The sequence below is a fragment of the Crinia signifera genome, chromosome 7 (assembly GCF_055691185.1).
Source record: "Crinia signifera chromosome 7, ASM5569118v1, whole genome shotgun sequence".
In the NCBI taxonomy this organism is placed as follows: Eukaryota; Metazoa; Chordata; class Amphibia; order Anura; family Myobatrachidae; genus Crinia; species Crinia signifera.
The window spans coordinates 138,219,758-138,247,021 of record NC_139223.1 but is presented as its reverse complement, the minus strand read 5'-3'; the positions used below and the strand labels follow the sequence as shown (position 1 = coordinate 138,247,021).

General features: G+C 41.5%; 1 protein-coding gene across 4 annotated transcripts in view; it reads right to left on the bottom strand.

Annotated features, from left to right (window-relative positions):
• The window catches only part of LRP1B (LDL receptor related protein 1B), a 1,445,580-nt gene that overhangs the window by 23,058 nt on the left and 1,395,258 nt on the right, over positions 1 to 27,264 (bottom strand). For 2 of the 4 annotated variants that reach the window (XM_083153866.1, XM_083153867.1), the window contains 3 exons: positions 24,575 to 24,749; positions 17,133 to 17,237; positions 8,538 to 8,651 (listed from right to left, as the gene is read on the bottom strand). In XM_083153866.1, coding sequence (XP_083009992.1) covers positions 8,538 to 8,651; positions 17,133 to 17,237; positions 24,575 to 24,749 — 394 coding nt within the window. The remainder of the gene's footprint in view (positions 1 to 8,537; positions 8,652 to 17,132; positions 17,238 to 24,574; positions 24,750 to 27,264) is intronic. The other 2 variants (XM_083153869.1, XM_083153870.1) reach the window with 1 other exon arrangement.

Below are 27,264 nucleotides of genomic sequence, written 5' to 3'. Positions count from 1 at the left end.
CAAACATCTGGATGCGATAAAAATGCGGAATAATCTCGCATTTTTATTCACCAGACATTTACGCACAAAATATGCGATTTCAGCCCCTGTGCGCATCCCATTAAATCGGCGATTTAATGGGAAAATGCGATAGCGCCATTTTGTGGTCTAATTACCGCAAAATAGCGCTAATCGCATATCATAGAATGTCACCCTTGATGTCTGGTGCCCAGTGGAGAAATCATTAGATGGCGAGCCTGTAACAAAAGGTTTTGAACATATTTGCATGGCTACAAAGTCTTCGCACAGCGTACACATCCATTAGCATGGCGTACACATTAAATTGCAGAGTGGGATTTCACTCTAGCAGGGTGGTGTTTACCTGAACGGTGCCCACTGTGAATTTGTGGCAGTGCAATTAGGTCTGAATTACCCCTTTTTGTTGTACCCCTATAGCTACAGTAAGGCAGCATTCAATGCTGCAGTCGAGGGGGTTAAACGGAAGGGATCGCCAAAAACAAGTGATCCTCGTTGTTTAACCCCACACCAGCCGCTCACCATATTCAATGTTCTGGGGGAACCCTCGCTGTCAGATAACAGCAAGCATTCCCCCAAAGGGCGAGGCTCGTGGCTAATGCAGGGAGCCCGCTGCATTTAGCCACGAGCCTCGCTGTTTTAGTGGCCGCACACGCTGTTTCCACCTCGCTGCAAAAACCCAGGGAGGTGGAAACGGTGTGTGCAGAAGGGTCAGTTGAATACTGAGCGTGCGAGCTGTGACAGTGAGAAGGCAGCACTGATCGCTGTCACAGCTTGCAGAAAGCATTGGATAAACCCCATAGACTTGCACCTTAGAATATAGATCATAACAGAAGTAAGCAGTCAGAACTCTGATAGTGGTATTACTGATGGTTCTGGAGGTTAGCACAGGGTGCTAGGGTTAGTTAGTATACTGTAACATGGGTTAGGGTCAGTGGTGCCAAAAGAAAAGGATATTGGGGATATTGTACCTTACCAAGCTAGACAATTTAATATTGTATATGCAATAAAAGCCTTATTCTTCCCATACAGAATATACAACAGAAACACCTCCAAACAGCCATTGTTGATCTAAATATGTTGTCCAACTATTTAGAGAAACTTTGTAGCCTATTGGAGAGAGATAACGTGGATGGAGATAAAGTAATAGCTAATAAGCTTCTAGCTGCTATGTTACTGTGTTTGAAAAATGACAGATAGGGACTGCCCACTTACTCTCTCTCTCTCCAAGACATGGTGCCTGATTGAGACCTGATCATTAGTTTGCTAATTTACAGATGATTGGGAGCTGATAGCCACCACCCAGACAGAGAGAAAACCTGCCCTGTGCAAAATTGCGAGAGAATTGCAAAAGGATCCCTAACCGGCATAGCAAGCCCATTCGCAATTCCAAAACCATTAAAAAGGGTCTTTGTTTTAAATGTGATGGTCTTTAATTGTACATATAGATGTGTCTCTAACTGATAACTCCCTCATTAAAGCTTGTGCCACAGGCATACGTTCCATGTCGAACTTTCTCAGCAGAGTGACTGGATGTCAGCCAATGGCGAATAACGGATGCAGCAACTGTTTCCAACAGTTCCCAAACTGCCAGGTTAACTACAACACTTATTTAATGTGTACAGACATAACTACAGACCTCCTCTGTGTAATAATCCTGATATAACCTCAACAAGTGTAAACACAGCAGTTACACCACGGTTACCAGCACCCGCAGTCACATCTCCCTTGGACTTAATTAAACCTCCTGCCAGCACCAGGTAATTATTAAGCTCAGCTCTTCATCAGACATCAAGTTTTCATCCTGATTCACAGAAGCATGCATTTGTAGTTTGGAACATTAAAGGATAGTGCAATTTAATAAAATTCATATTTGTACAAATAGCAATCAATTTATCATAAGCACTTTAATATCACATGCGATCTGTTTTCAAGTGGCTAAAATCCATTTATCTCTTTATTCTCCATTTCATTTAGTGATGTGCTGGCAGTTTTTTTTTTTTTTTATCAACAATATACAGTACAGAACATGTACAGTACTTTAAGGGGTCAATTTTTTGTTGGTGGCAGAACACCCTGAAAAGAATGACGTACGGTGGTGGAGACCAGCGAGGCATGACCACTCACTGTGGCTGCCAACTCCCCAGCCCCCCCACTGGCCACCACTGATACCCCCAACCTTAAACCCCCTGCGGCCACCACTGACACGCCTCGCGGCACCCACCACCACACCACCCCCTCGCACCCCCCCAGCCCCTGTGAAAAAAAGAAAAATACAATGCTCACCAGGGGTGAGCAAAACGTCACGTGCAGGGAGCGGAGAACCCTGAGGACCAAGGTCGAGAACCACTGCTCTAGAAGCTTTATTGACAGGGGCTGTTGTGATTTGACAGCAGCTGGATTTGCTGTACAATCACTGCAGCCCCTGTCAATGAAGCATTTCTAGAAGTGCTGCATTTACCATTTATATTAATGGGCTTTTTTAGCCCATGACTTAGCCCTGCTCCCAGCTCCACTCCCGGCGCTTCATCCCCTTATACAGTTGTTTGGTAGGCATGCTTATCTGTGCCTCCCAAACTATTTTACAGGGTACAAATTGGTAAAATAATAGAAAGAAAATACTTCTGACACATAGGGGGAAATTTACTAAAGGAAATTTGTAAAAAATAGGTGTATTTGTATCCAGAAATACACTTATATTTGACATTTACAATCCCGAAAATATGGCAATTCGTATTCGTGTTGATAGCACATCAATACGACTATGAATTGCCGTATTTTCGGGATAGTAAATGTCAAAAATAAGTGTATTTCTGGGTACAAATACACCTATTTTTTTACAAATTTCCTTTAGTAAATTTCCCCCATATATGTCATACTGTAGGTATATTATTTGTATTATTTTAAACAATATGACAAGGGAAGCACTGCCTCTCTTGACAATATGTCCCTGCCTGAAAAGCATAAATGGTATAGGACAGCTAAAATGGCACATACTGTAGGCAGCATTACAAAATCAAACCGCAAAGACGAAAATCTCAATATGTATAGTTTGCAGCCGAGAAGGGGAATGGGGGACATGATAGAGATTTTCAAACATACTGTGTACAGTAAAGGGTTTAAAGTCCAGGGAGGAAACATTCCTCAAAGTTAGAGAAATGATCGAACATGAGGTCATGCCCTTGAAACTGGAGAGAGGGTGGTTCAGTGGAAATTTGAGAAAAATAACTTCAAGGGTAGTGGACAAGTAGCATAGCCTCCCATCAAAGATAGTAAAGGCTAATAGAGAATAGCAATTTAAATATTAACATAAGTATATATCTTTACAAAGAAATAACAATCAAAAAGTGTTTGCAGTAACAGTATGGTTAGAAGAGGGGCAGACTAGATGGGCCAAATGGTTCTTGCCGGCCATGAAATTCAAATTCTAATAAATCAAATATATTGCACCAATAAGAAGTTACTTTTATGTGACTTTTAACAAGAACTTCTCTCTTAAACAGCAAATCACATTGGAAACAGTGCCTGTAAAGAGGTTGGTAGGAAAGTGATGGTTATCACTGGGACACAGGGCATATACAGTAATATAAGAAAACTGCAATCACTGGAAATGGAAAATGATATAGGATGCTGGAAAGAGATCAGTAGATCCCTCTCTGGCAGTCATTCTCCCCATAGGGCAGTGGCTTCCAAATTGTGTGCCAAGACACCCAGGATGTCATGAGGATCTTGCAGGGGTGCCACGGATTGGTGGGCCAGGCCAAATCATATAAACTACACAAGTTTCTATTTTTGTAGGGTGAGTGCATTAAAATGCTGCAAACTAAATAAATCAAAGTAACCAACACTGGTACTAGCCAGATGGCTACTATGAATGGGTCTCAATGCAATGTATGGCAACTTATTTTCAGTTGAACACACACACAAACATTCCTGATTGTAAAACTGGGCTACTTCTTCACTTGTTCTTGGGCCATATCTCCACTTTCTCAAAATGATGAACATAAGATCTCTGACAAATAAAGAATTAGCTGTTGCCACAGAACCAAATGAAACTGGTATGACCAATGTTTACTTTCAGGGAGGACCATACTAGCATAATGACCTGACATCATTATAAACCATTAAATGTTTCATAAATTCAAAACAACTATGTCTTGTTACACTGTATGAATAACCTGTTCTTATAATATGGAGACACATAGATTATATAAGTATTCTACGCTGCAAGTTCCAATAAATTAGGTTTTAATCAAAAAGAACATGTCAGTAAATTAGCTGATAATACTATATCACTGGTGGTACATGCCAGTGGATGTCAGATGAAATTCGGCAGAAGCTGAATGATAGGGAGGCCTGCATTAGTAGCATCTGTACAACTCAATGTACTGCTGGCTCTGTGCATCAATGTGTCAATTATTCTTAAATTGTCATTGTACTTTATTCCAGCAGCTATGTCACATTCACCATTCTCTTCCATTGGAAAGTAATTCAAATGCTGTCTTTGACAAAATCCTATCCTGAAAATCTACTTTGGTAGCTTTTTAACTAATGTATTTCCATCCTACAATCACAGGAATTAGTGACATGTAGCACAGTGGTCTGCCTGTGTGGGGTCTTCAGGAGTGCAGATGCAGACAGCCTTAAGCTGTGTACACATGGTGCAATTTTGGCTATCAAATTGACTATATAGTTAAAATCGCGCAGCAAGTTAGTCAAAAATCTCACAGTGTTCAGCCACATGATATCTCAATATGATCCCAATGTGTGGCCCCACGGTGTCAGTATCCCATAGCTAAATAGACTTTGTAGACAAGTCTATCTTGACTATATGTAATAGAGACTAAGTGGGATGCTTCTGAAGCAGATGGCACAATAGAGCATCAGCCGTTCAAGGGAAGAGACCAAACTTACGGTCAACTGACCTTCTGGACTAGAGACAATTTACCATGACAATGCTAGACTTCCGGCCTGGTGCCTAGAGACATTACAGGTGGAAGTACAGTATTATGGGAATAGGGTATTTAAACTGGGACTTTTGGAGGAAGCACATACCTAGGAGCCTTGAAAAAGACCTTATATTGGTTGAAACGCATTGGGTTCCCGGTGGAGCGATAACTGCAGACTGTTTTACCTATGGGAATGATCCAGTTGCCGGCTGCCAGGGCTGCTGCTCTGTTATATACAATCTCATTTGGACTGTTCTTCACTAAACAGTTCCACCATCTCCGGTAATAAATTTTACAGCCATTCACTACCATTTTGGATGCTTTGTGGTGTGTGCTGCTTATTGTTATCTTAATAATTTGATATGTTTTATGTTATGAAGACTTGTGACTGTGTTACGCTATGACCCTATTTCTCTTGGACCTATGATGCTGATCAAATTTTGATGAATCCTGATTCGACTGTGACATATATATATATATATATATATATATATATATATATATATATATATATATATATAAAAGGAAAGTAGTATTCTGATAGTGAAACGCTGATGAAGGGTGCTCTTATATCTTTGTTTTCACAGAGGAAATTCTATTTCCACATCAATCTAAGCCCTACTTAACCCTTTCAGGTCCAAAGTCTAGGCAAGCTCAACAGCCCTAGTGTAAGTAGCAGGGAAAAAAAATAAAAGTTTGAATTGCAAAAAAAATGGACTGCAAAGACGTTAAGCTTACAGTCAGTGCAGGGCTTAAAGGGGTCCTGGAGAGGTGTTGGAACTCCTTCCCCTTAAAACCCCCACCCCCACCTCATTAGACAGACCAGTGGCTGGGAAATTACCTCCCATAAAGGGATAATGGTCCCACAAAAAAGTAGTGTGGTCACACAATAGTATCGCCATGTAAAAAGACAACACACAGTAGTACAATCATATACACATTACGCCACATGTAGTACCCTTGATTCATAATAAATTACACTGTAGTGTCCGTTATACACATAATGTCCATCTGTCCATGTCCCTCAGCAGTTACATGACCTGTGTCGCTCCAGCATCTTCCCCACCTCTTAATTCCTCCAGTCTCCTCTCACCTGTCTTCAACAAGCACAGAGCCTGCTCCTCTTAGTGGCTCTTCTTCACTTTAGCAGCGGTGATGGCATGACATCACATACGCCGTGCCAGAAGAAAAAGCCTCTGGGACAGGCTTTTCTGTTGGAATTACTGTGGTAGTTATGGAAATCAGTTCCCCCTACCATTAGAGGTGATGGAACTAATTTCCAACCCATTCCTCCTGAATTTATCCACTAAGTCAGTGGTAGAACTTGTGGGTGGGGGGACCTAGGTGCAAAAATATTTAGGGCCCCCTCTTCCACCCCAAACCAAGTTTACAATATGCAGCATATCAGTGGTTAACAGGAAGAGGCATGATAGAGGGTGATAGGGAGAGACTGGGTGAGGCAGAGGGTGACAGGGAGAGTAAGTCAGAGTGTGATAGGCACAAAAATAGGTGTCAGGAAGAGGGAGACAGGAGCAGCAGTGATCCCTTAGTCCTCAAACCCAAATGCACTGCACTTGCTGCACCAATGACAGTTCCATTCCTGCTTACAGTCTATTCTATGACATACTGTATAAGCGCATACACACAAACATGCATGTGCAGTACTGGGATTAATTTGTAAGAAGCCAATTAATAGAGTCTAGGAGGACACTGCAGCAACAGAAAGAAACCCATGCAAGCCTTAGCGAGAACATACAAACTCCACACACATAACATTGTCTGATAGACTAAAGTTTATTTCGGATCACTTCTGATTACTTTTTATGCATACTTTGGGGGAAATTTACTAAAGCTTCTAAAAATTATATTATTTTCTAAGATACAATAGAGAAGTCAACATTAATTTTTTAGAAGCTTTAGTAAATGTCCCTCTATGAATTGCAATATTTTAACTGCATGAGTTTAATGGTATTTTTTTTATTTCAAGCAATAAATTCTTACATTCAATTTTGTAATTGATAAATCAATCCTGATATATTTAGGCAATAGGCAAGATTGGCTATCTACAGCTTATCCAATTGCTCCCAATAAAACATTGGGAGCAAACAACTTCTGTTTTTTTTTGTTTTTTTTTTTTACCTGGCTATCCAATTAGATTGCTCCATAAAAAGAAAATTTTCTTCCAAAAACACACGTTCAGTCAAACGTGTGTTTTCAGCAGCTCTGTATTAGAGGGAAAGCTGGTCTGCTTCTGGAGATTTCCCCAATATGCCATTGTATGTGTCGGTTTATGGTTGCTAATTGGATAGCCCCCCGGTAAGTCAATCCCCACAATCAGCGATTGCAGGTACTTGGATACCACCCTTAATGTTCTGCAACAGTACATAGTGTTGCTTCTGCAGTGATTTTGACATGGAAAAACTTTTCTGAAAAGTAGCCATATTACCCAGAATCCAGATTTTTAAAATTTTTTTGGATATAAACAATTGCAAGATTACAATATAAAGCAACTTTTGCTTCAAAGCATTCCATATTTGTTTAAACTGGATAAAACAAGATAATGAAAAACATAAATTTACTAAATGAATGATATACTGTAACTATTTATGTTGCATGCTGTTTGTACCACAAACTGACTGAAAATGCTGATAATCTTAACTAAAACCCAGGGATATTCTCGAATGCAGCAATGTGTTACAATCACGGATAAAAAAATCTTATTTGCACCTTATTTCCCAGCATAAATAATTTTTTTGACTATTTCATGACATATTTGCCTATATTTATTTATAATCTATAAAATGTGTCAAAATATATAACCATTTTAAAGATAAGATGAAATACCAAACATAAAACCTTTACTGCCACTTTTGAGAATATCCCTCACAGTTTTAGCATCATATACAGTGTTTTGTTGAAACAAATGGCTTACTTGGACAAAATGGAGTCAGTCATGCAATATTAGCACTGCCCACTTAGACTTTGGGGCAGATTTATTAAGCTTGGAGAAGAGATAAACTGGAGATAAAGCGGAGAAAAGGTTAAAGGAGATAAAGCACCAGCCAATAAACTCCCAACTGTCTTTTTCAAACACAGCTGATTGGCTGTGCTTTGTCTCCTTTTACCTTTTCTCAGTTTTATCTCCAGTTTATCTCTTCTCCAAGCTTAATAAATCTGCCCCTAAGTGTACAAATGTTATGTCCCAGGTGCATTGTGGGATAGCACCGCTTTATGCCTTCATTTTAATGAAATGTTCCAGCTAAACTGTAACACATTTTCTTTATGAAATTCCAAGCAATCCTAACTATAGCTGGCTAATATGTTTCACAAAATACTCCACCTGAAATGAAGTTATGGCATGACATATGTGAAAGCTAATGAATGGACCATTGTGAAATATAGCTATATCAACTCATTGTAGAATGTACCACACATTGCAGAATTTGTCCTGAGCTCAAACAAAATATGTAAATATGTGAGACACATGTTATTCATGGCTTAAAATAAAGTACCAAATGATCAACAAAAATGGTGTCAAACAAAGAACAGCGTTAAATGAAAGGTTAAACCTACTTGCATTTCGGTTCATTAAACGCTGTTAAAGTGCAAATTCCCTCATTCTGACAGTAGTAATCACAAGGGTTCATTTTCTGGTCACAGCGCTGACTTTTAAACCCCATAGAGCATCTGTAGAATTTCAGTAAGACACAACTCCAATAAATAGTCTGCCTTTTCCAATGTGTTGTAATGTATGTCATTAAAAAAAAATGTATGGCACATTAAAAATTGTGTAAATGAGCTAAACTGTTCTAGAATAGATCTAAATATTCAAATGTGCACATTGTGTTCACATTTCATTAATACATATGTATAGAGGGCATGAAGGAAGCCTTTTTCTGCACTGAATCAATAAACAGCCAATCAATTCACTAGGAACTAGTGACATCACCAAGGCATGCTTTCTTAGTGAATAAATAGGCTCCACCCCCTGAATATTGGTTCAGCACACAAATCAATTGCTTTGCATTGAGTTGACCACAGGGAAATGTAAAAAAAAAAAAATAACAAAAAGCATTACAATATATTTTTGTCAAATTTTTACATTTTACAAATTGATTGCTGTACAACAATAAACATGTTTACATTTCTTGCCATAATATAGCTGTTTCCAATGTTGCTGTTATGATTTGCTTTGCAAGTCATTTCTTCCAATTTGGTTTTGTTTTCTTGTTTTATAGTTTGGGAAAACTACGTGTGATGGGGTTTTTTTATGTACAACAAGCAACTTGTTTCATAGTTATTGTTTTGGTAAAACTAGTACTTATTACTCTCTTCTCTGTGGCTATTTTGTAGGTCACATTTCACAAAAGTCTGAAAGAATAAGTGGCGAAGTAACACAATGATTGAATATCAGCTGCCAACAGTAATACATTTACTCAACACCTTTCAAATGCCTTTGTTCAATCTTTTGTTTGGATTGTTTTATACCTATGGCTTTTTATTTCTCCTCTGCTCTCATGACAGGAATGAGTGAGAGGCTGTTGGTCGATGGTGATACATTTAATGGGATAAGTATAGATGTAACATAGTTAACATCGTTTCACCTTGATGGCCTGCTCAGAGTACAGACTAAATGGAAAAAAGGCAATTAACCTCCTAACCTTTTTTATTTTCATCCTTCCTCAAAAGTGAACTTCAACACCCCTTAAAAAATAATGCTTACAAGATATTATCTTTTGATCTTAGGGGAATACAGTGTTTGCGGAACATGCAAGGACATGTATATTAAATGGCTATTTTATTCCAGCCAATGCAACATGAAAGAAGTATGAGGATATTGCAGACATGTTGGTAGGATGGGTGTAAATTCATCTTAAATATTACATAAATTTCGGTACTTGTTTCCTAGCACGGCACCCGTCGGGTCCTATCGCATACCTTAACTTAAGGTATGCAATGGGATCCGACTGACCCGATTTCGGGCTTTTTAACAGCTTTCCCGACAATGTAAAAATCGGGTCCATCGCATGCCATCATAATGGCATGCGATGCGACCGACCCGATTTTACATTGTATGTAATGTTAAATGGCCATTTAAAATCGGGTCCATCGCATGCCATTATAATGGCTTGCGATGCGACCAATGCGAAGGACCCGATTTTACATAGGAACCAATGTTAAATGGCCCCCCATACCCAATTGTTCATTGTATAGCCATTCAGATGGGTAATTTGTATGTCAAATGCCCCCCCATTGTTAACGCCACCCCACGATGAACGCCAACCCGAAGCTTGGCAAGTGCAGGGAGCCCGCGAGGGGTGGCGGAACGTGTCCTCAGACCTTTTCATACCCCCACTATCCACGTTGGCATGGAGCTGATTTTATATAGTGTGGCGAGCGCAGCGAGCCACCGAGCCGGAAGCCTGGCGAGCGGACATGTAATACGTCTGAAGTAATTCTCGCTGCGCTCGCCACGCTTCGGGCTCGGTGGCTCGCTGCGCTCGCCACACTATATAACATCAACTCCATGCCGACGTGGATAGTGGGGGTATGAAAAGATTGGAGGACGCGTACCGCGCCCCTCGCGGGCTCGCAGCGCTCGTCACGCTTTGGGTTCACGTTGATCGTGGCGTGGCAGTAACAATGGGGGGGTATACAATGAAAAATGGGGTCTGGGAGGCATTTAACATTGGGGCCAATGTAAAATCGGGTCGGTCGGGTCAATCGCATCGCATGCACTTTGGTTGCATGCAATGCGATTGACCCGATTTTTGCAACCCGATTGCATACAATTAAAATTGGTGGCACCGTGCTAGGAAACAAGTACCTACATTTCATTCAAACGTTGAACAGCACACTGATTTGTGTATATATATATATATATATATACACACACACACACACACACACACACACTGGCAGTCGCACTTTACTGGTCGCACATAACTGATTTAATGAGCCATTCGCAGTTTCACTGTACCGGCCGTGTGTACTTACACGTGCATGGCTTAATCTTTGAGACAAGCATATGCTACTGGCAGGATCAACCAGGTGATGGAACAGCTGATCATGGTGTCCTTGTCTGAATGCATTCAATTCAATGTGGGTATGGCCGGCACCCACGGAGACTTTTAATCTTTAATCAGAAGATGGAATAAATGGTCCTCAGAAATGTAGACCACACATAAGGGGGTATTCTATCCCGGTCAAATGTGTGGTTTTGTCAAGATCCTCTTCTTTTCCAACAGAAAAAGTAGTCGTATTGCTTTCACCTATTCATTTTTTCCAATTGTCAAATCCATCTCGACAGTTTTGGTTTTCGTTTCTCTCGTCAGTCAAAATGTGTGTTTCTCGACTTTTTTACCATTTTGTCAAGTTGGAGTTAGAAAAACATCAGGAACTTATTCAATGTGTAGTTGACACTTCTGATACAGGTTCTGGTGCCGGTCTGAGTTCTGGTACTGGTGTCGGTTTGGATACCAGTTCTGATACAGGTCCTGCTACCAGTTCTGGTCCCCCCACAGCTACTATTACAGCTCTGCAGTTAGACATAATAGCACAAAACCATACAGAGCAGAGAAAACTGTTGAGACGGTAAGGCGAGTTAGGGATGACTACTTTTTGCCACATCTGTTTTCAAAACAGAATCAACTGATCCGTGCAGGCTTCTGCCAAATATGTCAGAAAAATGAAGTATATTTTCCTGGCGTATTTGGCCGGCAATTAGCGGCCGTTTACCACTAATTAGCAGTCGTATTTTAATACAGCCGCTTAATAAATTAGGAATCACCATTCTTTTGAATGGTAATTCCTGTCATATTCTAACGATGGTGTATACATTCGTATTTGTAAACAAAAATAAGAATGTCCCATCAATATGAATTGCCGTATTTTCGTGATAGTAAACCCTGAAAATATGAATGTGTAAAGAATAGGTGTATTTCTGGATACGAATACACCTATTTTTTACTAATTTCCCTTAGTAAATTCCCCCCACAGTATCTTTGGGAAGTTTCGCCCATTCCTCTTTGCAGTACCTATCACGCTTCATCAGGTCGGATGGGAAGCGTCCTGGTACTGCTACCACCATGCTTCACTGTGGGGATGGTATTGGCCTTGGTGCCTGGTTTCCTCCAAACTCACACCAAAGAGTTCAATCTTTGTCTCATCAGACCAGAGAATTTTTTTTTCTCATGGTCTGAGAGTTTTTCAGGTGCATTTTGGCAAACTCCAGGTGGGCTGCCATGTTATTTATAAAGAGTGGCTTCCATTTGGCCACTTTCCAAACAGGCCTGATTGGAGGATTGCTGTAAAGATGGTTGTCCTTCTGAAAGGTCTTCCTTTTTACAGGAATGCTGTAGCTCTGACAGAGTGACCATTGGGTTCTTGGACACCTTGATCACCTCCCTGACTAGGGCTCTTCTCTCCTGATAACTGAGTTTAGACAGCCGACCAGCTGGTGGTCCTAGTGGTTCTGAACTTCTTCCATTTACGGATGATGGAGGCCTCTGTGCTCATTGGAATCTTCAAAGCAGTAGGTATTTTCCTGTACCCTTCCCCAGACTTGTGCCTCGACACAAGTCTGTCTCGGATGTCTACAGACAATTCCTTTGACTTCATGCTTGGTTTGTACTCTGACATGCACTGTCAAGTGTGCGACCTTCTAAACCAGGCATGTCCAACGTTGGCCCTCCAGATGTTTTGAAACTACACATCCCAGCATGCTTTGCCACAGTGTTGCTATTAGAGAATGCTAAAACTATTGCAAAGCATCCTGGGATGTGTAGTTTCAAAACATCTGGAGGGCCAACGTTGGACATGCCTGTTCTAAACAGATGTGTGCCTTTCGAAATCATGTCCAATCAACTGAATTTATTACAGATGGACTCCAATTAAGCTGTAGGAACATCTCAAGGATGATCAGTATTTTTAACTTCATGGCAAAGGCTGTGAATACTTATGTACTTGTCATTTCTTATTTTTTTTATTTTTAATAAAAAAAAATCACAGTTTCATTTTTGGGTATCGTGTGTAGAATTTTGAGGAAAAATTAATTTTCCATTTTGAAATAGGCTGTAACATAACAAAATGTGGAAAAAGTGAAGCGCTGTGAATATCTTCCTTTTATATATATATAGTCAGCAGTCCCTTGCCCATCTCAATATGCTTATGCTTTGGCATCGAAGGCATGTTCACCAGTTATCAGCATGAATTGCTGCTGCCATGTAGCAAGTGTACAAGATACTCTTCCTATCAGATGTATATCACTGTAACCACAGGTTTACAAGGCATGCATTTTTGCTTTACCCCACCTGTACTGTACTCAGCCTAATTTAGAATACTGCTTTCCCTCCCCCTTATCAGATGCAAGTCAGCAATTGTGCATATGCATGCATTGGCTTTCATGCACAGCAGAAAAAGCATGCAAATTGTTGTAGAACTTATTTATCATCAGTCCCTGTGTGTATACTGTATGTAAATGTTTCTAATTCCTTCCATTAGGAAAGATATTCCATATAGCCTAACTTTTCTTATTTCAGCATAATAGAACTGCGGTTTAGAATGTTTTTCTATAAATGGCCATAAATGGAGTGACAAAATCATTGTATTTGGTTTTAAATCAAACAAGCCACAAAATAGCACATTTTTAGACTATTTGATGACCAATACTGGGCAACATCTCCTGTGGTGTGCAACTTAATTGCAGTAAAATTACAGTAGTTTCTGTATTTTGTTTCTTGTTTATTAGGACACAGGACCTAGAATTATTTAAAAATTCTTAATACATTATATAACCACTCCTTGCTTGTTCTATACATTCTATGTTGTATAAATCTTGCCGTCCTTCCACTTCTAGAAGTTTTTTCAGAGAGTAAGTCAATATACCACCGGCTGCTGAGTTTAGTTGTGGATCCTTGTTTGTTTTATCTTGGCAAATACTTTTTCAAATTAATATTTCATTAATTCGGTGTTCTTTCAAGGATTTATACCAGGGCTGTCTTTCCCATTGGGCTTAATGGGCAGTTGTAGGGGCCCACCCCAATGGGGAAGACGGCAATGTCCTGGGGAATGGCGGTGGGTGGCAGGGATCTGTGCAGCGGCTGTAAGCGGCGTCCGACCAGGTAGAGTGATGTAGCACTATTTGTTGAGCGGGAAGTGCTGCTGTTTTTGAAAAGACTGGCCGGACGCTGATTAGCCGGACGCTGAGCCAATCAGTGTCCGGCCAGTCTTTTAAAAATCTGCAGCACTTCCTGCCTGGCCGCAAATATCGATACATCAAGGTCTGAATTGCCGCTGCCTGGACAGACCCTCGCAGCCTGGATTACTACATCAAGCTCCCAGCCACCCGCTGCTGGGAGCTTGATGTAGTTATCCAGTGGGTGGGTGGAGGGGGGTTGTGAGGAGGAGGGGAGACCCTCAAATTATTTTGCACCTGGGCCCACTATATTGTTAAGATGGCCCTGATTTATACCCCACTCATACTGCAAATGCCGGGGTCGCTCCCAGGATTAGGACACGGGTCCATTCCAAGAGCTCTCCCCGCCCCCGCAACTGTGCATTGTCAAGGGGTGGGGGAGGAGGCAGGGCTTGGAGCTGACACTGCTGCCTCCTCAACACTTTAAACAGGACCTGGGTTGCTCGACCTGGGTTACCCGTTCACATTGCACCATACCCCGGGAGGATCCCAGGAGCAACACTGGTAGCTAGCAGGGTTGAAATGCCAGGGCATTGCTCCCAGGATTTTGGTCTAGGGCCTTTATGGCTAACCTTGACATTCCAGATTTTTTTAAACTACACATCCCAGCATGCTCTGCATCAGGTTTAGCATGGCCAAAATAGCAAAACTGAAGCAGAGCATGCTGGGATATGTAGTTTAAAAACATCTGAAGTGTCAAGGTTAGCCATCAAGGGCCTAGGACCTATTCACACCAGCACTACACCCAGGTTGTTCCCAGGGCCAACTCTGGATAAAAGGCTAGTGTGAATGGGAAATTACTCACCTGCTTTTGTCCATTTCAGTGACACAGTGATGCAATACACAAAAACTTACTTTGTGGCAATTAATTTCTCACACCATTATATTTGGACTAGTTAAAAGATGATCAGGACAGGTGGAAAATGCAGTTTAATGATGATATTATTCATAAAGCCCTCTTTACAAGTTACACCCTTTTCACACCACACAATTAATCCGGGTCGGCATGAGGTGTGAAAGGACCATGTAGAATATCCTCGATACGACCTGTGATTAAATAAATGTTATTCTCGGGTTGGACCTGGGTTGTTGGGCATAGTGAACTGGTAACCCAGGTCAAGCAACCTGAGTCCCGTTCACATCTATGGAGGTGGCAACAGAGTCATCTCAGTGCTGCCTCCTCCCCCGCCTGATGCGCCGCCGCTCCGCCTTGCCCCCAGTATGATTTCAGCTTTTAGGAAATATGGACTCATGTGTAAATCCCGGGTGCGACCTGGCATTTACGATGTGAACGGGGTATTAGTAAAGCGGCTCAGGCCTCTGTTAGATATGGCACATACAGTATGAATCTCAATAATATGGCTTCATGCTGTGAAATGGGACAATTAGAGCAATCAGATGATAACCACACACACTGCAAAAATTCACCTGTAACGCGGATGCAGGGGGCAGGCAGTTCACGTTAGCATATGTCAGCTGCCTGCTTGCTTTCTGCACAGGGCGCTCACAGATGTAAGATACCAGAGAGGTGTCTTACATCTGCAAGCATTTGCAAAATCATTGAATGGTCGGCGACCATCGAATGAATGCAAAACTTTCAATTGCATGCGTGCAAGGAAAATTAGTGTGTGTGTGTGTGTGTGTGTGGGGGGGGGGGGGGGCATTGGTGTGTGTGTGCGGGCACCAGGCGGCATTAAGAGGTCCCGCAAAGCTGTGAATTTTGCAGCTTTGTGGGTCAACCAGAAGCAGGCCCCTAATTCAGATTTGGTCAAAGGGTAACTATGTCTCAAAATGGACAAAGCCTTGTGCACTGCAGATGGGGCAGATGTAATATTTACAGAGAGATTTAGATTTGGATGAGTTGTGTTCAAACTGAAATCTGGCTATCCTGCAGTGCACATGGTTTTGCCCATTGTGAGAACAAATTTGTCCTGTGATCAGGTCTGAATTAGGCCCTATGAGTGATCTTAATGTATTCAACCTCCTAAGTAATCAAATCTTATTTAAATTAGTATGGGAAAATATGGGTTGAATGTAAGCTACCATCAATACGTTTGTGGCTTCAAGGTTTGCCCTAAAAGCACATACATATGTTTTAAATGGGATTCGGCACTATGTCAAACCATAAGAATGTCATGTAGGCTTGGGTTATTTCCATTCATACCAAACTACCAGATGACATAAATTCCATGGGCAGTAATGGGCTGAGACCTACACTAACCAATCAGCTTCCAAAGTAGCCATCATTTTTCTAGAGCAGTCTGGAAAATGAAAGCAAACATGGGTGCTAAATGTTACACCACGTTTCAGCACACAGCACAAATGTGCTTTGATGTAAATCTGATTAACCCAAAGAAACATATTTTTTTTCCTTATTCCAATCTTATGCCAATATTTTGTATACTGTTCCGAAAACATTGGATATTTTTGCATATGTAACTTATAATTTTGTGCTAAAAGGTATTTTTTTTTTTTTTTTTTTTTTTTTTAGTGGTTCGTTAATGTTCTGGTGTAATTAATTTAGCACAAGGCATAATGATTAATCATAGCATTCTATACTCATTTTGCCATATACTAATAATGATCCCAAATGCGCAGAATTATTTACATAGTTAACCCACATACAATCTGGTTTGCCTATTCTAGGGATCTCCTGAATTCAATGTGAGTTTCATCATTATGACCCCACTGATAATCTATATGTACAATCTATATGTAACCAAACAGTTATAGAAAAGCCGTTTAGAACATTTTTAGCTAAAAATACAATACTACACTTTTAAAGTAGTGACACATGATAGCATTGTATTTATTTATAACATGAGGAATCTCAGGGAAGACATTTGCTGCTCTTACTGACGGGTTCCAGAGCAGAAGGTGAAGAGAGACTCGTAACAGTGTTGCCCTGGTTTATTAACAACAGTCACAGTCAGTGTATTGTCAGGAGATACATTGTCACAAATGATACTCACACACAGATAGGTATATTTGTCTCTGGGTCCAGCCGACAAGTGCCCCCATTATAACAGTACCCATCACACAACTGACAGCTGGAGGCGATCTTTCCATTACTGCAGCTGTGGATAAAAGAAACAAGAAATATGTAATTATTCTTTTAATTTTGAAAACGGATCTAATAAATAAATATTTTACCGTGATCTCATGTAAAGAACCAGCTGAATGTGAAAGCGCTATCTCTGACAGGTGAGCCTTGGGCGCCAATTTCTTACACAGCATGGCAGAAAGCAGATTTTTATTTCTCCTAGGCTATTATATTTGCTAACCGTTAGTTCAGATAAACAAGGCAATGCTAACATTTACTTATGCGGTGCAAATATCTAGCATAGATGCTTCAGGGACGCAGCATCGGGGTCTGCAGCTTCTTTCTGCTTTGTATGCAGGGCAGCAGCAACCAAACTGCTAACATGGAGGAATTAATTTGAAGATTTCATCTTTCATTTCTTCCCAAACATGCCCAAGTTAAAGCTGTGGTTCTGTCATAATGTCAGAAGAATCACCACCTTATTTTACATGGGATTACAAAGCTTAAAATTTAATAGAAAATGCATGTCAATGATATCCCTTTCACATCGCATAAATAACCCAGGTTATTGCCGGGATGTTGTCGAGTCAAGCGGAGGTGTGAAAGAGCCGAGTTGAGCAACCCAGCATTTAAAACCGGGTTTAAAGAAGGGTTAAACATGGGTCGTTGTGCAGTGTGAAAGCCTCTGAACCAGGTCTCAGAAAAAGGCGCTGATTGGCTGATTATGTGTCTCCCTCCATGATGCAGGGCAGGCGACAGGGGGGGTCAAAGGGGACACCTATACCGGGCCCCAAGCCTGTGAGGGGCCCCTAAGTTCTGATGGCTGTAAGCATAGCTGCGGCAGTACAGTGCCTATAAATGGTTTATAAAGGCACCCGTCTGGATTCCTGTAAGGGTACTTACCCAGACACCCCTCAATATGCAGTATACTAAAAATATTTTGCTCAAGGGTTAGGGGGGCCCCAGAGATATCCGTGTACCGGGCCCCAAGATTTCTGTTGCCGGCCCTGCCATGATGTCAATAGCCTGTGCCCTGCACACAAGAGGCAGCGCACTGGAAACATCCAGGAGGATGTAAATGTACAGCTTTTTGGTAGTCTCCTGTTTGTCACTATATTCTACTTGATATTGCAACTTTTGGGGCCCCTGTGCAAAATCACATGCAATAGGCACTTGCATATGAACTGGGGTACATTTCATGACTACGATGATAATGGTTAAATACCAGTGATGTATTAAGAGAGGTGAGGGCCCATTGGCCATGGGGGTGATTCTGGTTCACCTGCCCCATAATCACTTATGTGCATGTGCAGGCCTTCACTGCGGGTGGCCTAGGAGACGCATAGCCGTGACGCACCCATGGGGTGGGGGGGGGGGGGGGGGGCGTGCAGCAGGCGTTTGCAAACTAATGCCCTACGTTTCCTCTGCATACCTAGGAAAATTCTGGGTGCACCCAGGAAAACTTTGGGCATGGCCACCTGTCTTCTGGAGCAGGGCACCCCTAATCTAAGGCACCAGAAAGTGGTTTCTGGCCCGAACACAAGCCTGCAAATAGATGTTTATGCAAAACATCCATTTGCAGGCCTGCAGGGACATTCGGCGTACAGCAGGGGGGGGGGGGGGCATTTGCTGCCCCGCCAAGCGGTGTTACTTGACTTGCAAAGCAGTAAAATAATGCTTCTTTGCGAGTCGACCACAATCTCCCTCCATGTGTGGTCTCCTATGCCATTTTCCAGGGATTTTGCAGAGCTGCCATAGCACTGCTGGGCTCTGAAAAAAACAGTACTGACATATACAGTAGGTGCAGTGACACTGCACCCATTATATAAAGTACAGTATATGCCACTGGTAATTACTCTATTCCAGAGTATTCACAGTAGAAGGGATACAGTATCTGGCCCTGCATCACTTTCCATTGTTATTGTTAGGTGGCCCAGATGCTTTTTTAGGATTTGGTGCTGCTAAGAGCTTATTTAAAACAGTAATTTCTATGTAATATATATGTTTGGACAGTGGCACAGTGGATAGCGCTGCCTATCACACTAGGGTTAGGAGTTTGATTCCCAAGTAGGACCCAACTGAGTGGTATTGTTATGTTTCCTATAAAAACTCTATTTTCCTATTATGCTCCAGATCAATACTAAAAAGGTTAAATCACTTGTGTGTGTGTGTGTGTATGTCTGTTTACTAGGCATGCATCCCAACTGTCCTGATTTTATCGGGACAATCACATTTTTGGGGATTGTCCCATCTAAGGGCCGCAGTGTCCTCTGATAGGGAAGGGGAAGCTGGGAAGCCGATGGGTGCATGCACACGGCATCTATTCCTGGGAGACAGAGGGAGTGGGGGCATGGCCAGAAGCTACCAGAGTTCTTACCATCAGCGCCAGTGCTAGGGTGTCCGGCGCCCTCCTGCAAACCATACATTTTGCGCCCTTTCACATTGCCATTGCAACAAGCTGCAGCCCGATTGTGGGAGTGTATGCAACATGCGATCCTATTGAGGGGTCTCGGGTGCATGTACATGTATGCATACACCATCTCAGTGCTTTGTCCGCAAAATGTTGCAGGCACATTGCTGCCCCATACAAATGTGCCCATGCACGCTGCGAGAATCGTATACGTTATGGGCTAGATTGCATCGCATCACATCGCACGGCATGCATGCAATGTGTGTGCGATTCGAAAGCAGTACAAAAAGTATGTGCAGCACTCGTGACTAAGGGGGAAAGGAGGGGAGAGAAGGAGGAGATGGAAGAAGAGGGGAGAAGATAGAGGGGGCGGAGTGTTGAGGACTGGCAGCGGCACTGGCACAGCACACTGAGAAGAGGGAAGGAGGATGGGGGGGGGGGGCAATGGGTAGGGGGTGGATCCTGACATGACATGTCATCCAGGCATTCACAGACAGCGCTACATGCCTCAGCGCAAGTGTCCGTGAGGAAGAGGGGGTAGGTTGCAGGAGGAGGACAATGTGTGCACGATGCAGGGAGCTGCTCAGCCTCTCCATACTGCCGCCCGCTGTTAGACAGACGCTGCGGGCGGCATGCAGAAGGCAGTGACAGTAAGGGCTGAGGCAGCTTTAGCAGAGCAGGGAGGGAGACAGCGCCTTTTCAGCATGGCGCCTCCCTGCTTTGCAGGAGCTGCTGAGTGGGTAGCGCCGGCCCTGCTTACCATGGAAAATGGCCCGGTAGGCCATACCTCGTTTTGCACACACCATGCTCTTCTCAGGAGCACGAGGCAAACGAGGAATCCTGACTGTCTTATTTCAAATAATAGAAGGTATGCTACTAGGGAATATAATATAATATAATATATATATATATATATATATATATATATATATATATATATATATATATATATATGTATAAAACTACTCCTAACCTCTATGAGGTGAAATGCTACCACTGACCACTAGAGGGCATTCGACAGTCCAAATTTCTCCTCTGTGTTCTAAAATACGTCATAACAGAAAGTGAAAGCAATTATTGCAGGGACACTGATCTATGCAAACTTGCAGGATATGGATAGAGGGAACTATGAAGACAGAGATTGGAGGTAGAAGCAGATAGGCACTGGGGTGGGGTTGAAAGGTTTTGGGCTGAAAACGGTCACAGCACAAAGTGAAGGTAAAAACTGCCACAGCTCAAAGTGAAAGTACATCATAGAAGTCATCATTTTGACGGCCATTTATCTAGTAGACAATAAAGTCCTTTAAGAGAGGTAGTAACGTGAATGACTAAATAGTTTCTGTAAAGTGCTGTGCCAATATGTAAGGGATACATTTAAGAAAGTGTTACCATTTAAATAAGGTTTCGTAGGTTACGTTTCACATCTGTGCTCCTACAAGCAGCAGTATTAAATGTGGGTCAGAACAAAGTGCTGGAATGTGCTGCTGCCAGCATGTGCTTCTATCCAGCGTTTTCTTCTGAGCCATGGTATACCAAGCCTACTGTGCTAACAGCAGAAACTAGTAGCTACTGAGCTCCTTGTGCCTCCTGCAGTACTTTATTGGTTTCCTCGTGTCTTATTCAAAACAGAAAGCGGCAGGAGGAACAGCTGGCAAAGGGAGCGATGGCTTTTTTCTGTTTCAGTTGTTTGTAGCCAAGGAAAGAGGAAAGAGTTGAACATTGCGGTGCTCTTTTCTCCGCAGCCTCTGCCTTCGTTCCTTCAACTCTGACACTGCAGGAGCACTAAAGATTTTTCTTTTCCTTTATTGAAAATCTGCTCTATTTTGCCTCCAAGTTATTCAATGTACTCCAGGCTTATAGCAGATTGTTCATTACTAGTAAGCGTCTTTGTGTTCGCTTTGCTTACAATAAAGATTTGCTTTGGTAGGCTAATCGAGGAATTATACGGAATTAGCAATTCGTCAGAAATCTCATTAACTGATTTCTGCATTTGATTCATTATTTGTCTTCATTCTGTGCTTTAAATCCTGGTTAATAACACAGCGTTGCACAGAAAGTATAAAAACAATTCTTAAATCTGAGGTAATTTAGGAAAATACTATGGAGATTTCTTAACTTAATATTGCAGTCTAAAAAGAATAACGTGTACAGTAATGCTGTGTACACACGGTGCGATAGCCTTGCTACTCAATCGGGATCGAATCGCAGGGCAAGCCAAACTCACGCATTCGATTTTGACTATATACTCATGGCTGCACGGTCTACTTGGCTATTCCATTTCAGCTGAACAAGAGTGCACATTGAATCAGGATCAAAAGCCTAAAACAGGCTGGCCAAACTGTGGCCCTCCAGCACATCCCAGCACGCCTAGCCATAGTTTTAGCATCCGCTATTAGCAAACAGTGGCAAAGCATGATGGGACTTGTAGTTTCAGAGCAGCTGGAGGGCCATAGTTTGGACATGCCTTGCCTAAAACCATGTTTGATTTTCATTTGATGTCTATTCGATACCGATTCAATTTTGACTATATAATCAAAATCGAAGGATAAATCTCACCATGTGTACACACCACAAGTTTAAGATTTATCCCACCCCCCTTTTCTAGATAATTGAAAAACATGTATCTCATTCACTGGAGCCCTAATGCTACCAAGATTCTCACACCAGTGCAGGCCTTATACTATGCAGAAACTTCTGCATCAGCTCAACCCATAATCTGCACTCTGGTCCCCTCAGTTGACCTTCAATATGGTACTGACCCTTGAGAGGAGATACTCACAAGCATGAGACCCCCTTTGATACAGTCAAATGGAAGGAGAGAGTTAATCTTTATACATGAATGTTGCTGGAGTTCTTTACGCTCTTCATAAACGAATAGACTCCTTATGCTCTTTTTTTTTTCTTTGCCAGATGAATATTCATACAAATTATATAAGCTGCTTAATACATTTCCTTTCCGTGCATTATAAACCTGGGAATGCATTACTTGTACGTGAGCTCTGAATATTAAATATTTAAATTAGCATTTTTTATGAATAAGAATTTGTGGCATTAAGATATGAATTCCCTGTAATATGGAGCAAATAGAGGTTACTGAGGAGCTCTACCCACTAATGTTTAAAGCACACATATACAAATTTATGCAAATGCCTCCAATGCCGATAAACTGCATTCTGACTATATTACAAAGGCTTTCTGGACTGTAGCACAAATACATAACATTATATGGAGTTTTAATGTGCCCTTTAAACATTTTTCGGTACTTGTATCCTAGAACGGCGCCCACTAAGCAATTTGCTTAGTGGGCTATTCGGCGTAGGGAAATCGCATCGCATCGCATGGGCCATTTTAGTGCCATGCGATGTGCGATGTGATTTTTTCATGTAATTTATTCACTGCTATGTGTGCCCCAGGGCATCGCACCTCCCGCAAAATCGCATGCGATTTTATAGGGTGTGCGATGCCATTACATAAGGTATACAATAATGTGATTGTATGTCCTAAAAAATAGGTTTTACGCACTCCCCCACTATCCATGCCACCCCTAAACGTGGCGAGCGGCGGCAGAACGCATCCTCCGAATTTTTCATACCCCCACTATCCACGTCGGCGTGGAGTTGATTTTATATAGTGTGGCGAGTGCAGCGAGCCACCGCGCCCGAAGCGTGGCGAGCGCAGTGAGCCCCGTGAGGCGATGCGGAATACATGTAAAGTAATCCCCATCCCCTCGCGGAGCGCACTTCGCTCGCCACGCTTCGGTCTCGGTGGCTCGCTGCGCTCGCCACACTATATAAAGTCAACTCCGCGCCGACGTGGATAGTGGGGGTATAAAAAATTTGGAGGACACGCCGCTCGCCACGCTTCGGGGTGGTGTGGATAGTGGGGGGGTGCATAAAACTTATTTTTTGGACATACAATCATAGCATTGTATAGCTAATGTAATACCATCGCACACCCTATAAAATCGCATGCGATCGCATGCAATTTTGCGGGAGGTGCGATGCAGTGCGATGCGATATAGTGGGGAACAAAGAGCATTGAAAAAATAACATTAAAAAATTGCATCGCATGCCGCTATAATGGCCCATGCAATGCGATTTCCCTACGGTGCTGTACGTAGAAAATCTGGGCGCTGTTCTAGGAAACAAGTACCCATTTTTCCATAATGACAATGGGTAAGGGACCCCTTGGTTATTCCACTAGTTTTCCCTGTAAAAATTCAACTAGAAATTTATACTCTAACACCAAACTGATAAACCAGTGTAGGCTGGAGGTTATGCTCAGTGAATGACTGTTTCCAAGAGATAATAACAGTTTATAATCAGGTAGTCCGACTGACGGTGCACTAGGATCTCAGAGGCTCTAGTGCAATGCGAGAGACGACTACCTGACGTTCCCATATACTATCCTGGCAAGCTACAGAGTTGGGGATAGCAAACTTCAAATTTTGTGTACAAGCCACCCTCCCCATAGATACCCCCTCACCAGCATTGAATACCGCCCCACTATCTCTGTCACGATAAATACTTACAACAGATTAAAGTTGTTGTGACAGATATCTACTGTATACTGATGGAATGAATCTAATGCACCTAAAGGTTCGTACAGTGCCAGATCTAAGTCAGTCAGAACATTTTTCAATAATTTGATTACCTTCTGATTTGCATTGCGGAATTGTTTCATTTTTCTTTTTTCAACTGTCTATTCCAAGGCAAAATATATATTGCATAGTATGGGCTTTGTTGGGTGAAATCGATGTCAAAAAGTTGTTCATGAGTACTCTATAAACCTGCTTTTACTGGTCAAAACAACCAAACTAAAAAGTAGATACAGTACATACAATTCCCCAACCTGCTACAGATCTAGAAGATGAGTGCTGGACCATTTAAACATCTGTAGGCTTTTTGTCTCAATACATAAGCCACTCATGATGCAGATGCATAAAAAAACTGTGGACTTACTTGCACAAGACATCAATGCTGTTCTTATCTAAAATGCAGAATCCACCATGACACCGCAAACATTTGTCCACTTCACACTTTGAGCCTTCATATCGAACCGGACAAACACATTCCACACGGCCATCATCAGCAATTGTGCAGGACTCAGAGTTTACACAGTAATGGTGGCACACATCTAGAAAGTGAAACAACATTAATAATCATTTCATTATCTCAGACATGAACATGACATGCAAATGTATTGGGAAGTATGTGCAGATATACGTCATGTAAATAATAAAGATACTTCCCAATCTATCTCTCATATATATCCCCATATTTAATATCTCAATAATTTTATTGAACTAACTCATGTGTATGCTAATGAGGCACTCAAGACATTCAGGACGATTAATGTAGTTCATTTTTTGAACTATTATAATACAAATATGCAGTTTAGTGAAAGGTCTACATCACAGGTTCTCAAACTCGGTCCTAAGGTCCCCATGCAGTGCATGTTTTGCAGGTCTCCTCACAGAATCACAAGTGAAATAATTAGCTCCACCTGTGGATCTGTTAAAATGTGTCAGTGAGTAATGAATACACCTGTGCACCTTCCAAGTGACATGGAAAATGTGAACTGTGTATGGTCCTGAGGACCGAGTTTGAGAACCCCTGGTCTAAATAGATTAATATAAAATCACAAAGCTTTTTCGATCATATCTGCCTACTTTTCTAAAATCTATGGGGAATTACAGAATTTTGGGGAGGTCCTGGAGGCACAGGAGTAGGGCCATAAATAAGGGTGTGGGAAAAAAGGAATCACATTGGGCACTGGGCCCTAAAGAAGGCACTTTTACAACCCCACATCAACTGAATGCTGCTTTCAGGGTGCCTGGAATGGCATCATTCCAGCCAATAGTAATGCTACTACAGAGCCACCCAAAGTATCCAAGGTACATTCTGGGCAGGCACTTTGCAGCCTGTGGAGCTGCCCAGAGCACCATGGGACAATCAGGGCAGAGCTCCACTTCTAAGAGCCATTGGCCCAGCCACCTAGATATCATAATGTCACCAGTTTAGAGGTGTGTTGGCACAGGGCATACTGACGCCCTGTTACAGCTCTGTCTGTCATTCACATGCATCTCTCACTCAGCCTACATGAAGATACAAGGTGGGGGAGCAAGACACAATTGCCCCATCCTTATTATGTCATGTATTACACCATCTATTACATCGAGAGTGGGCATAATAATGCGGTTCGCCCCATACTTGCCTCTTACTTTCCAAGAGGGAACAGAAAGAAAGCAGGTAAGCATAATTTGGATTTTCAAATAATCTTTCTTTGGACCTAATTTTTTACTAGATGTATCCAAAGAGATTCCAGAGGTTTACATATAATTCAAAATATTGTAACGATAAATGCATTATTAGAAAACATGCATCAAACTTATCAAAAAATATATTTGTTTTTAATTGTATAAGATGTAACATGATAAATAAATATCTTGTTATTAGGGATTACTTAGAAAAAGGTGCACATATTTTTGGATAAAGGTATCGTACATGTTTTAAAAAAAGTAAACGGCACTAAAAGCAGCTTAATATGGATTAATCTACTTTTTATTTGAATTGAAATATTTTTACTTTGTCTATTTTTGTCTTTTTATTTGTCTATTGCAAAGTAGACAGTGGAGGCAGGTGATACAGTTTGAATGGTTGTTATAATTAATTGCATTTTTGTGCACCTAAATGTAATGTTAATAAAGGAGCCCTATAGTATGGAATATAGTCAAATCTATAGGTGCCCATACACGGTACAATTGTATGCAATTTGGACTAGATCGCTTTGCATACGTTTTGCAATGAGATGCAATGCAGCAGCGGGAGCACGCATTTCTCATCACACTCAGCTATTGTACCATGTATGGGCACCTTTAGACCGACTAAACTTACACCAACATTTCAAATTGTCATAATGTAGACGTGGTTAAAGTCAGACAATCAAAACAAACAAAGGTGGATGTGGTCATAATGTTGACATAGTCAAATGGTCCACGGTTGAAATGTAGACAAAATCAAAATGTCAACATTATGAAGATACTGTAAATGGTTAACATTTAAATCTTTCTGGGGAGAACAACGCAGATTATGTTATACTGTAGCATGAGCGATAATGACCAAACTCCTGCACATTTGTAGAATTCTGCTTTAGTTTTAAAAATCAGAGACCTTTAAAAGTCATAAATCCCATCAGACTCTACTAAGTAATTAAAACTCTTTAGATGAAATTCAAAGACTGGTTGTTGTTGAAAATAGCTTTGACTAGAGCTATTTATGAAGCTTTCACCATGGAAACATTGTTTGCTTCAGCAGACTGAATTTTGAAAAATAAAGCAGAAGAACGAAGCTGTACTGATCCACATAAAATTATGATACATAATGTAAAGATGCATTCATTATTGGGAAAACGTTACTTTTATCAAATAACTTTTTAAAGCTTGAAGAGAGATAAAGTACAAACCAATCAGCCCCTCACTGTCATTTCTGAAACACAGCATGTAGAATGACAGTAGCTGATTGGTACTTTGTGTCTCTTTAACCTTTGATAGAACCCACCCTAGTGTTTTAGTTGGGAAACAATTGAAAATGTGAAGTCCATTAAACAGTTGCCATATAAATAGATATACAGTACTGTAGAAATAAACTAA